Here is a 12,443-nt window from a genome sequence, read left to right as displayed (position 1 = left end):
GTCACCCTCCCTGGAAGCAGACGGAGGGAGCACTTCCTGGCTTTATTCCGACGGATGGGGGGAAAGGGTCTGCGTACATGTGCAGCTGTATGATTGTCAGCAAAAGTTACCAAGTAAACACAATGCTGGCTGACATGCACACACCGCTGTCTGGACATTTTTCTGACACTACCCGCAGGAGCTGTAAGTCCAAATCAGTCATAGCTGACGTGTTGGACCTTATTCTGCCTGGTCCCCGCAACAAAGCAGGTGTTCGTGTAAGAAAACAGAGGCGCCGGCGTTCGGTGCAAAACAGACGGACCCCCCCCCCCAAAAAAGGTTTGTCTTTCTGTTCCATTCGACCTCCACTACGCTGCAGCAGTGCCACAAAAGAGATGACTTGACATTTTCGCTGGATCTTATGCCATAATTGCCCTGTCATCACTGTCAGGCCGGACACTTTATACCTCGCCAGCTCGACATAACCAGTTCTAATGACATCAGAGATAACTCTTATCTCGCGTTACAGGATTGTTTTCCGTTAAGCTGTTGACGTCGCATCTTTCCTGGAAACAATGGCCTCTCATCTTTTCCTAAATTATCTACCAGCACCTATCAGATCCAGAGTTCTTTAGACTGGGGGTCTTTTGATAAAGGTTTGGGGTCTGCCATCCTACAGCAAAAGGAATGGCCTCAGTTAACAGACTAAAAGACACAAATCATTCCTAAATCCAGATACAACACCAAGCTATGCTCTTTAAATCATTGGTGTTTGTTTTCTTCTACTTGTTCTAATATTGAGCTCTATGTGTTTGGTTATATCTAAAATATCTAAAACAGTTCCAGAAAATCTCAGATTTTATCTCAGAGTTGATGTCTTTGACTTTTAAATGAACTTGCGTCATTAAAGTAATTTTGTAACATTATCAAAAAAAACACTATCGCACTAGCGCTATGGGTGCCTGAGAGGCAACGATGTAACAACGGCCAGTTTGACTAAGACTTTTTAATAATCTTTTTGTTTTTACTCTTGAAACATTCATTTTTAGATATAGAAATTAAAATTGTGTGAGGTTAAAACCAGCATGCAAAGTAAATAACTGCATGTTTGTTTTTTTCAAAGAAAAAGGTTAGTCAAAAATTTGATAGTAATAATGTAAAAAAAAAAAACAAGCTTTATTACTTTTGGTCAGATCTCAATGTTTTCTTAAATTTCAATTTTGTTCATCAAAATATGACTGATTTGTTTTTTAATTGTGCTATTGGCTTGCATCTTTATGGCAATTTTAACAAGAAGGAAATTCATTGCTTCTGTGGCAACTATTTGACTTCCTGGTTGAAGCCAATCTGAAAAAGAAAGTAATTATGGCTCAAATATTTCTAAACCAAAAAATACATTTAAAATGAAGATGCCAGAAACAGTGTGCAGGGCTTTGTTTTGGACAATGATGATGATACATCTTTGGCCAAAGCCGAGTTCCTAGTTGGTTAACGCGACTTGAATATTTCCACTAACGTTCAGATATTTAGAAATATTGTACCGCCACGCCCAAGATGCACTTCTATTAGACTCCTGTGCCACACCTGGTGCTCAAAACGTGCCCCAGGGCCTGTGATCACGTTTGCACATTGACTCAACATTGAAACCGGACGCCCCTGACATACAAATTGCGTTAAGAGAACATAGCTTTACAATGCAATGCAGTCCAGATAGTTCCATTAAGGCTAGATTGTCTTAAATGCATTTTATTCATAGTAATATTTGAACATGAATCGACCAACAGACTACATCAAATGTTTTTTTGTATAGTCCACCATACTGGAAAATCTATGGGTGTGAACAGAAACAGAAACAGATTTCGGAAAGATTTATATTGGACAGTCAGTCACATCACACCATTGGTTTGTGCTGGCCCTTACTGGCTGGCCCTTACTGGCTGGCCCACTTTCCTATCTAGAAAGGTGATGGACAAGTCTGAGTTTGCAGGGTTGCCAGTACATTTGGGACTGCATTGTGCAGACTGGAAATTATGTGGAGGAGGAATTATGGTGTGGGGTAGTTTTTTTAGGACTTTTTAGCTCCAGTGACAGGAACTCTGAATGCTTTAAGATACCAAAACATTTTGGACAATTCTATGCTCCCAACCTTGCGGGAACAGTTTAGAGCGGCCCCCTCTTCTTCCAACATGACTGTAGGTCGACATCACATGAAACTCTATGGGTTAGGAATGGTGTTTTCAGCAAATTATTTTCAATGTCCTTACACTTATAATGAAAAAATTGCTAAAAGGATTTCCATATTTGTGAAACCTGTGCCAAAGTAACCGCTTACAATGTGCTCTACGTCTCTCATACCGAAACACAATGTCGGTTCTTTTTTTTTCTTCTATTTTTCATAGTAAACAGATTTTGCCTCAGAAATTTATGGGTTTATTCTCATAAATCCTTAATGTATGATTATCGTTATTATCGTAAAATTTTGACCCATAATCCTACAAGTTTACTCTCGTAATGTTTTGACTTTATTCCTCATAATTTTACAACTTTATTTTCGTAAATGTATTTATATATATATTTATTTTTTTTAATTTATGGTGGCCCTTATACTCTGCTGTAATTTTGGCATTAGGATTTGTAAAAAATTTATTCCACCACTTCTTTTATGTGGTAGCTCTTAAAATAATATCTTTTACTTTGACATTTTTTTTCTTTGTTTCTTCTTTTGCTTTCAAATCCCCCTTTTGTAATTATCTACTTGTAATGATAACAGTAACACCCATTAGTGCTGCTGGATGCTGGCAGATGCACCCCCTCAAAAGACAACAACCACTTTGTCAGCATGTCATGTTCCTTTGATGTCTTTAATCTTCCTTTTATCTTTGTCTTTATTTGTTGCATGGAAGGGCATTGGTTCAATTCCATTAACATGCAAAAGAGCCTAAAGGTGAATTTATTTATTGAAATCAGAAGGCACATTTGCAGCACACTCGTCCAGCCAAAAAGACAAAGAAATGGGATTCTGAAAATTGCATAATCAGAAGTATATTTTTTTGGCTTTTTGTTTTGCTTTGATTAAATGTCCTAAATCAATTTTTTCCTCTGAAAGATTTGGTGTTGCTTTTTGATCTGGGTTATGCTGTTTTTCTCTCTGTGGTTCCAACAGAGTTTTTCTGTTTGCTTCTGAATAGTTTCCTAAAAAGCTTCATTCAAGAGCTGCTTTGGCATCTTTTAATTCGACCTGAAGTCAGTTACACAAGTTTTTCCCTTCCCTTCCCACACACTTCTCCTTCAGATCACCCTCTGCTCGGCCTTCTGGGTTTTGCATGTTTTTTTTTTTCATTTATTCAGAGACTCACAGATTTCTTTATAGCTCATTTTCCTTTATCTTAACCAAAATGTCAGTTGTCATTTTTTGTCTCTTTTTGAAAAATCCTAAAATGAACTGAAATATTTTTTAATTAATTTCTAATTACATTAATAGACTGTAAAATATTTTTTACATTTTAAACCCCATTGTATTTGTTTAGTTTATACACACATTTATTTACAATGGAAGGATATTGCATTCAATAAAATAAAATGAAAAAAAAGTTATTTCGATTCTATTTTTTTCCTGTTTTATAGCTTTCTTTTGAACAATGAGGGACCTTCTAATTTGATACCTTTCTATTTCTGTTTTGATCGTAGACATTGGGAAATACTTCAGACTTTGAGCAACATTAATCATATTGTTCTGAGTTTGCCTAGTTTGCGCAGGGATCTCGAGATGTTACGGTTTCTACGACGGAGAGAACCCTCTGATCTGCTGATGTATATGAAGTATATGTTCTAGATCAGCTTGACAAAAATTGGACGTTGCATGGATACAAAATGAGCATCTGAAGTGCTTTCAGGCTGGATTTGTGGTCCCCCAGGAAAAAATCAGGAACTTGCTGAAAATTAGTGAATCCATCAGAGTTATATCTGAATCCAGGCCCAAATTTTATAGTACTTGCTTATAGAATCAAACGATAAATAGAAGCCCTATAGGATATGCATTAAGGGTGCCATTGATGGATTTCCACGAATTATGATATAGCTGCATGTATACTACATAAACAGTGATCCAAAGGTTATTGGATATCACAGAGGTGTCATCAAGGAATGGAACTCCTACCAGGATATGATCCGATCACGAGACAGAGAACTGTTATGTGCAACAAATGCAGATGTTCCTCAGACATGACCACACAGACAACTCCTCGCAGAGTTGCTATTTGTTGGATGCCAGCAATCACAACCAATGCGTAGACTTTGGTTGTGAATAGGCAAAGAATAGGCAAACCTATATGGGGCACGCAAGGAGCACCCAGCTGTTATGGTTAACGGGCCCCTTGCCCAATCAGCTGATTTTAGGAGGATCAAACAAGGGAACAATCTGTATGACATGCCTGCCTTATCCTGACTTACCCATCCTTTTTGTGCAAGTGTTCACTACGACCTGTCGGCCAAGAAAACAATTTCCCTCTACTGGCTCACATAGCGGTCCACAATCTTGATATTTTGTACAGCCCACCAGTGTGTCCCGTACAGGTCTGCCCATTGCCCATTTATCTAGTCAGGATTTCAAATATTCCTGAGAATTTCTGGTGAACTTATTTCCTTCTTTTTTTTTTTGAAAAAATCATCTAGATTGAGCTGCTTTTTTTCTCTCTGGAGTGAATGAAAGCATAATCTATAAAAAAAAAAAATCCAATTTCACATTGTATGAAGTCAAACGAATTTGGCATCATCAGCAGATTTCTGGGAAATGCTCACTCGTCACTGTATGACCCCGCCCTCCTACACCATTGTGTCCAGCAGCTAAAAGTGAAGAGCAAAAGGACAAGAGCCAGCACAGCAGCCTCTAATCTGACTTGTAACCAGCAGTGGGCAAGAGGACAGGACTCATCAGTCAATCAGCGTCTATGAGACATGTCATCTTCCCCCATCCGCTGCCCTGATTATAACCCCACCCAGCGTGCTCAGCACTGTGCCAGCCAGAAGAAAAAAACCTTCCTTTATTCCCATGTAGATCCTTTTTAACTTCTTTGCTACAAAGCGTCAGCACCCCAATGCCTACCCCACCTCCTCTTCCCATGTGTTTGGTGAAGGCGCTAATATTAGGCAGAGCAAGTTCATTAGTATAATTTAACATTGTCTAAGGTTGTTCCACTCTCTTCCCCTCTGTTTGGCAGTAAGCTTAGATCTGTCACCGTGATGCATGCACTGTTAATGAGCTTCCCTTGTTTATGCTTTTACAGCAGCATGTGATAATTAAACAGCAGAGACAAGTGTGAAATAATAGCTTTGTGTTTGCTTTGCACCCTGCTCTTGTGCTGGAGTGTGTGTGGAGTTGCAGATAGGTGCCATTCAGGTGTTCTCTTTGAAGAATGCTGGACACGGGGGTGGAAATATCTTGCTTTTTATATTACTCATAAACTTGTCATGAATATCTCTTTTTCTATTTCATTTTTCTAGTAAAGTTTGTGCGAATCGTCTGTCAGCCGAGATTACGAGAACCCACCCAACTGGCTGTTTTTCATAGATTCCCTGACAGCTTCATAATTACAGCCCCATTATGAGATGTGTGTGTTGGAAAGAGATTGGGTGACTCGGGTTAGATGACAATAGAATTGGGGAGTTGCTAAATGCCGAGAGGTATTTTTAATCTTTTGTTATGTAAAGATGAAGAAAACAAACATTTATCAAGAACAGAGAAAATGAACAGACTCTAGGCCCTCGCAGTGTCACAGCCCCGTTTGTAGCCTGCTTTCCTCTGACTGACGCACCTCTGATCCTATCTTCTCGGGGAGTCTTCTGCCAGAGCGCCACGACGCTGACATTTGAGTCCCACACTGAGACCATATTGAGACCGTGTCCCTTAGGAAAGGCAGCTGCGGGTGAAAAGAGACGGACAAGGACATCCAATGGCTCATGAAGCAAAAAGCGCAACATAAGTTGACCTGTAAGCTGTACATCGCAGTGATATGTAGTGCGCGTTTGTTTGAGGTCTCAGGCCCCGTGGGGGAACGGCTGGGTCAGTGTCTCTGTCTCGTTTCCAATAGAGGAGGCAGGCATGCCAGCCCGGGCCTCAATAAATGCTCCTGTGGGCCGAAGTGGCCCTCCATCGGAAAACCAACGCTGAAAGTCTCTCTGATGGAAGACAGACTGCACTCAGTGTAGTTAAACACGCATTTGCAGTAGCGATGTTCAATTGGCAGTTCTGCATGTCAATCAAATAACGTACTTCACGGCAAGGATGATGATCCCCTGATGACAATTTTTTTTTAAATATATTTTTAATGTTTATTTATTGCTTTAAGGAATTTATGTGGACAAGCTGATTTTGATGCAGAGAAAAGTGGCTTTTTTATATCAGTCTTTCACCGATATGCAACAAATTACTAGTGTAAAGTGTTGTCTATCGGCGCAAAGCTGCTCATCTGCATCAAAATCCGCTGGAATTACAATAGTGGTAGAGTTATGCTAGTCAAAAGACTGTAAACACTGAACCTATGGCTCTGGTGTGAAAGAGATAAAACACTTCATGCATCCACTGCAACACAAAAAGTGGAAAAAAATCTCTGAACCTCTTAAATAGACATTAATACACAGTCAAAAGAAAAGTGGCTCAGATTATGCACACATATTTCAAGGGTTCTTTTCTAGATTAGGATTGTTTCTATGTGGAGATGAAGTTGTCTTAGCCTACTCCGTGTTCTGTAGTGATCAGATTCAAGAAAGGAGTGAAAAACACATATTATTTTTTGCAAAGGGGGTATTAAATTCAATGGGCTGCACGGTGGTGTAGTGGTCAGCACTCTCGCCTTTCAACAAAAAGGCCTAAGTTTGAATCCCAGCTGGGTCCCACAGTCCGAAAACATGCTTTGGTCAATCCTTGATTGCAATTGACCAGTTGATCGAGGAAGTGTGGGTAGATCGTGGGCCATTGAATATAAATAAACGACTAATAAAAAACCTTATAAAGACTTCACAATAGATTTACATGTACGAAAATGGTGTGTTCCATTTTCACGACGTCCCTTGAGGTGGCCAGACGAGCCTGAAGGGAACTGTGAGGCACGCCTGTGCTCCCTTTAAGATGCCGCCACTTCTCTTTAATCCACTCCACGGGCCTGGACTGGCCGGAAACCCGCAGCACCTGTACAGGTGTATGTGACTAAGGCACAGATAAAAGCCAATGTGTTAATCCATAGACTACGCTTGTGTAAACTTGTGATTTCCAAATGGATGCCAAATTCACAATGCAACTGATGGTTTTTTTTACAGGCTGAGGAAAAAAAAGCGCACTTTACAGTAGAAACTGCCCTCACCCAGGAAAAATACAGTTTTTCATGGGTAATTAATTTATTGTAAGTCAAGTTTTTAAACAAAATTTTGTAATCGATATGTCCTGTTTGGCTCTATTGGCTTATATGTATTATTTTTACTTTTATGTTTAAAATATTTAGCAGTTCACCAGTCAAAAGCCTAAACATCATGTATCGAGATGCAGAGATCCTCACTGGATTACACCTTAAAGCAGCTTTTGAATAAAAGATAATGAACATGTTTTCTGTACTTTTGATTTAAAATGGCGCTCCGTTTTCACCTCTGGATGCCATTGACCCACTTTACATGCACTTAAACCTTCAGTGGGGCGACACACAATTTCTCTGGAGTATTGGTTAACATTACAATTACATTTTCCTTTCCCATCTCAGTTTGCTGTGAAGCTTTTCTGAGACAATTTGGATGGCTCTGTAATTACATTTCAATTATGAGGCAATGGATGAGCGTGTGACACCAATGACAGCAGCTATTAATGGTGAAGGGAGTCTGAAACCAATCTGTCTATCTTTTTTCGAGTTACTGTCAGCGCTGCCATAACAGTTTTCTCCTGATTCCCTGATATTTGCATCTCTGCCATTTTCTTTCCTTCTTTTTAATTAATTTTTTTTCATGCACAAACTAGGTAGACGAGTAGAGCCTTAATCTTTTTTAGTGTTAACATTACCAATTGTTTTCTGTTCCCGATAGAGTCTGTGCACTGCCACATGCAGCAGTATGAGGTGGAGTACCTGCAGTTTGCCTTTCGTTGGATGAACAACCTCCTGATGAGGGAGCTGCCGCTACGCTGCACCATCAGGCTGTGGGACACCTATCAGGTATGCGCTGTTAATGTCATCTAGTCTCACTGACCAAAAATGACCTTTTGATGGTTTATAAGTGGCTGAAATCGTTGAACACACCATATAGATTTTGTCCTGCAACTCTCTTGTTTTCACTTTTGACACAACTTTAACATTTGTACTTGCTCCTTAATGTTTGGAATCCCAGAGGTGAAGAAACATACAGGTTAAACACTCAATGGGTATGAAAATTTTGTTCTTGGTGTTTTGTTCTTGTGGCATTTTTCTAAAGGACATAGATTAGGGAAGTTATACTTAAAAGTACATTTCTACGCATTTTTTAATTCAAATCATTCTGAACCAGGAGCGGACGAAAAAGAAAATACGCTGGGTGGGCCACATGCTCCCTGCTCCCCTCCATTGTGGTGCATCCATTTGCAGACAAATAGATATAAGCACGTTTTTGTTATTTTCTCGTCTGAGCTGGCATCTGGCACAAAAGTGAATGGCTGGACGTCTTCCGTCTTTGTCACGAGACGGAAGACGTCCATCGAAACATGTAAGGTATGTCAAAGAAAACACAACCATGTCTGATAATAGAATAAACTAAGATGTCATGAACAGCAGTACTTGGAATTTATTTGTGCGACTGGCATTGTTTAGACCTGAGTATCCGTAGGATGTAATCAGTACTCTACAAACCTGCCCTTTAAAAGGGGGTAGTAACTTACTCTGCTTAACCCTTGTGCTATCCTAGGCACTTTAACATTGGGAGTTGGGTCATCTAGACCCACTAGACAGTGCTCTGAACCTTTTTCTTTTAATGACTTGTGATCCTCACTGGTGTCCATGGATTACATGAAATCTTTCCACCTTTATCCACCTTTGTCATGGTAGGTAGAGCATGTTAAAGTAAGGGTGGGGTCATCTAAGATAGCACAAAAGGAAAAGCATGATTTCTGTTAGCTTTGTTTTTTTTTTAATTGAAAAATTTGACTGGAAGCTACAGCTTTAACCTGCAGTGAAATCGATACAGTCAAAAGAGAGCAGGATATTTGCACAAATCAAACCAGTTTGGAAGTCTTGATCCCACTATGGCATTTACACAGAGCTTAATAGGCAGAGCCTCCAGTTTGGTCAGATTGTTAACCTTAGAAGACATTGTCAATAGTACCTAATGTTTGTTATTGATTTTAGGGTGTGTGCATGTGTTGGAATGTGCATGTTGGGCTTGAACTGAGTGCATGCCATTGATTTTCTAGTTGATCCAGAGGTTGAGAGTGTAAGACATGTCTACACATCAGATTGTTTGATCAGAAAGGGCGCTTTGATTTAAAAAAAAAAAAGGTAGTCTTGCTTTTTTGTCTTGTAGGACTAGATTTACCAAATATATTTGTAATATTTCTGTTATCCTTTGCACATTTTTCCCCACTTTTGATTGATATAAAATGGGGCTAAGTGCAGATTTCAGTGACCTGTGGATAAAAAAGTGGGTAAAAACGCCAAAACACATATTTAGCAGTTCATAGCTTCTTTAAAAGCATCAAACCATAACTCAAATTATGAAACAGTAAATGAAGTCCATCTATATTTCATGAACTCTCTGTGAACTTTCAGCTGCATGATAGACATCGTATGTGACAGGGAAAGGCCAGGTAGTAGCCTGGCTTGGAACAAACACCTTTAGGTTACTTTAAGTTCAGCATGTTGAGGTTCTGTCCCTCTCTATGGACACACCAGGTTTACTTTTTCAGTTGGCAAAACGTAATGAAGACCCCTGAAGATTATTCAAGTTCTGGAACTCTTAAGTTGCAGAGATGTGTGTCAAATACATAAACAAAAATTTAACTTAAAAAATGATATATTCCTGATTTATAGTGATACATTTGTTTCACTATGGCATAATCAAACATATACATCTGTACTGAAATGGTCCATTTTTGGATTTACCAAGACTCATTGTCTACATTGAAATAAGGCATCTCTTCAGCTTTAGCTTAATATATATCACATTCACTCTAAAAAGAAAAAAGGTGATCCAACTTAATTGAATCACTTTAATTGGTAACACCTAATTAAACTAAGTTTATTCAACTTAATTTTTATGGCTATCCAACCTAATTTGATAAATTGATCTAACTAAAAAAAATTGTTTTTAATTTTGTTTATAAAATTTAAATTGATACATTTTTCTAAAGTTTCAACCAGTGGGTCTTGTAATTTTCATATCAAAGACATGAATGACCCAGCAATGTCTCGCATTACAGGGCAGGAACTCACATGTCATGAGCTCTGTCTTTAATATTGGGACATACGATTTTCTCCGCACAAGGGGGTTGGTGATCATCCTCTACCAAACTCTAACCTATGGTGCAGAAAGAAATAAACAGAACAGTTTAAATTACTAGTTCAAACAGAGTAAAACAGATAGACAACAAAACCCATGGACAAAAACTCACACTTAAACCCCAATCTGCCCAGGTAGGCAAAGAAAATGGTATCCCATAATTCCTTGCGCTGCCTTACGTTATGACGTCATGACACATTGACAGCGTTACACCAAAGTTACACCAGCTTAATTGAATTAAGTTGATTGAAAGTAAAATAACTATGTCAGACAACTACGTGTTGTTTTTTAATTTGAATGAACTAAAAAAAAGATGTATTTTGACCAAACTAAATAATTAAGTTAGAATAATGTAAAAAAGTGCATCTTTCCAACTACAACCCAAATACTCTTTCAGAGTGTACCTTAGTCCCAACTTCCCTTAAGGGTGGAAACAGGCTTTTCGGGCAAATCTGTACAGGGCATGCCGGTGGCCTAATGAAAATTTTTAGATTGCAGACAATCTGGTGAGCCTGTAAGGTGAACATTTTTAGGCACATTTTTTTCTACCGGGCGCAACAGATTGGAGTGAACACATACAACACAAAAGGGTAAGTAAGGGGGAAGAAGGTGAGACCCAGGTGTGTTGAACGGGCTTTTCCTTTTCCTTTTTAACCCCTCAAATCTTGTGCACTGCGAAGGGGGCCTGTAAGAGCTGTTCAGGTGAAACGTGAGCTCTCCTTGTGTGCATCCTGACTGTTAGAAAAGAGGAGATTAGACAAAGTGTAATTTGTGCGGGCATCCTATTGGCATCGCAATGGCACTTGCGTATCACATGCACACTCAGTGCATGCAGCATTGCATGTAGTAAGTAAGTAAGGACCCATTCTGTGCAAGTACTACCTGGAAGGATTTACAAATAAAAATAAGTTGTAAATTGATAGATAACAACTTAAGAACAACTTTTAGAGGAGTTAAAAAAAATCAAGATGGCAAAAAAGTTTCAAATCTATAGCTTAAAGACAAACCTTTTCAAAGAAACAAACTGTAAATGCAGGTAAAACATTAAAAATAAAACTTTGCCATTATTTTTTTCGTGTGTTAAAAGACAGATAAATTAGAGCCCCAAGATTCCTAGTGTTTTTATCCAATCCTCAAAGGAAATGTGTATTTTAGTCAAAAAAGCTGCTGAGTCACTGCATGTATTGAAAAACTCAATAAGATTTATCAATAGCATTTAGTTCCAACATGAACATTACAAATGGATCATTTTTAAAACTTTTTAGGTACATATTGGGACTCTCCCAAGCCGTGAATACAATAAAAATGGCTGTCAATAGGCAAAAATTGGGAAATTTGTTGGGTTGTCCCTCCAGTTCCTTTTTTCCTTATTTTCTCTTTTAAAACTACTATTAACGGTTGTAATGATGCACATTGCAAATAAGTTGTGTAACACACTAGTTAAACAACAACTTATAAACAAGTAAAAGTGATTCTATTATGGACAGAAGAGAAAATGTGTTATGGCATCTATCAATAAATCACACGTTTGCATTACCTTGTAGATCGGACTGAAAAACCCCTGGAAAATTTCAGTGATGTCTTGCCTGAAAAGGATTGATTTAATTTGAAATAAAAAAATCCTGAACTTGGAACAAATTAAGCACCTCTGCTTTTAAAAATATTTCCTGTGAGAGTTTCTAAAATATCTTAACTGAAACCAATTAGTATCCGGACAATTGAATCCAATTCGGCTTGAACTGGTTGCCTTTCAAATAGCTGACTAATTAGAAGACGAGCTAGTTTAAAAGGGATGATCTGTGGTTGAAAATCCAAAAACTGCCTTCACTGCAGGGTGTAAGGTAGACCAGAGTCCACCTCAAAGACATAAACAGGAACTTTGAATGAATAATTGAGAAGTGTCGTTCTTTTGTCGGGACTTGACAGCATTGCGAATACACTTTGTACTTGTAATCCATCCGCTA

General features: G+C 38.6%; 1 protein-coding gene across 4 annotated transcripts in view; it reads left to right on the top strand.

Annotated features, from left to right (window-relative positions):
- The window catches only part of tbc1d22a (TBC1 domain family, member 22a), a 165,615-nt gene that overhangs the window by 115,481 nt on the left and 37,691 nt on the right, over positions 1-12,443 (top strand). For all 4 annotated transcript variants that reach the window (XM_078942130.1, XM_078942131.1, XM_078942129.1 and 1 more), the window contains one exon: positions 8,041-8,168. In XM_078942130.1, coding sequence (XP_078798256.1) covers positions 8,041-8,168 — 128 coding nt within the window. The remainder of the gene's footprint in view (positions 1-8,040; positions 8,169-12,443) is intronic.

Source organism: Oryzias latipes, chromosome 23 (genome assembly GCF_053564925.1).
Source record: "Oryzias latipes strain Hd-rR chromosome 23, Olatipes_Hd-rR_3.1".
Classification (NCBI taxonomy): domain Eukaryota; kingdom Metazoa; phylum Chordata; class Actinopteri; order Beloniformes; family Adrianichthyidae; genus Oryzias; species Oryzias latipes.
Note: the sequence above shows the minus strand (reverse complement) of the source record. Positions and strands in the feature narration are given on the sequence as shown.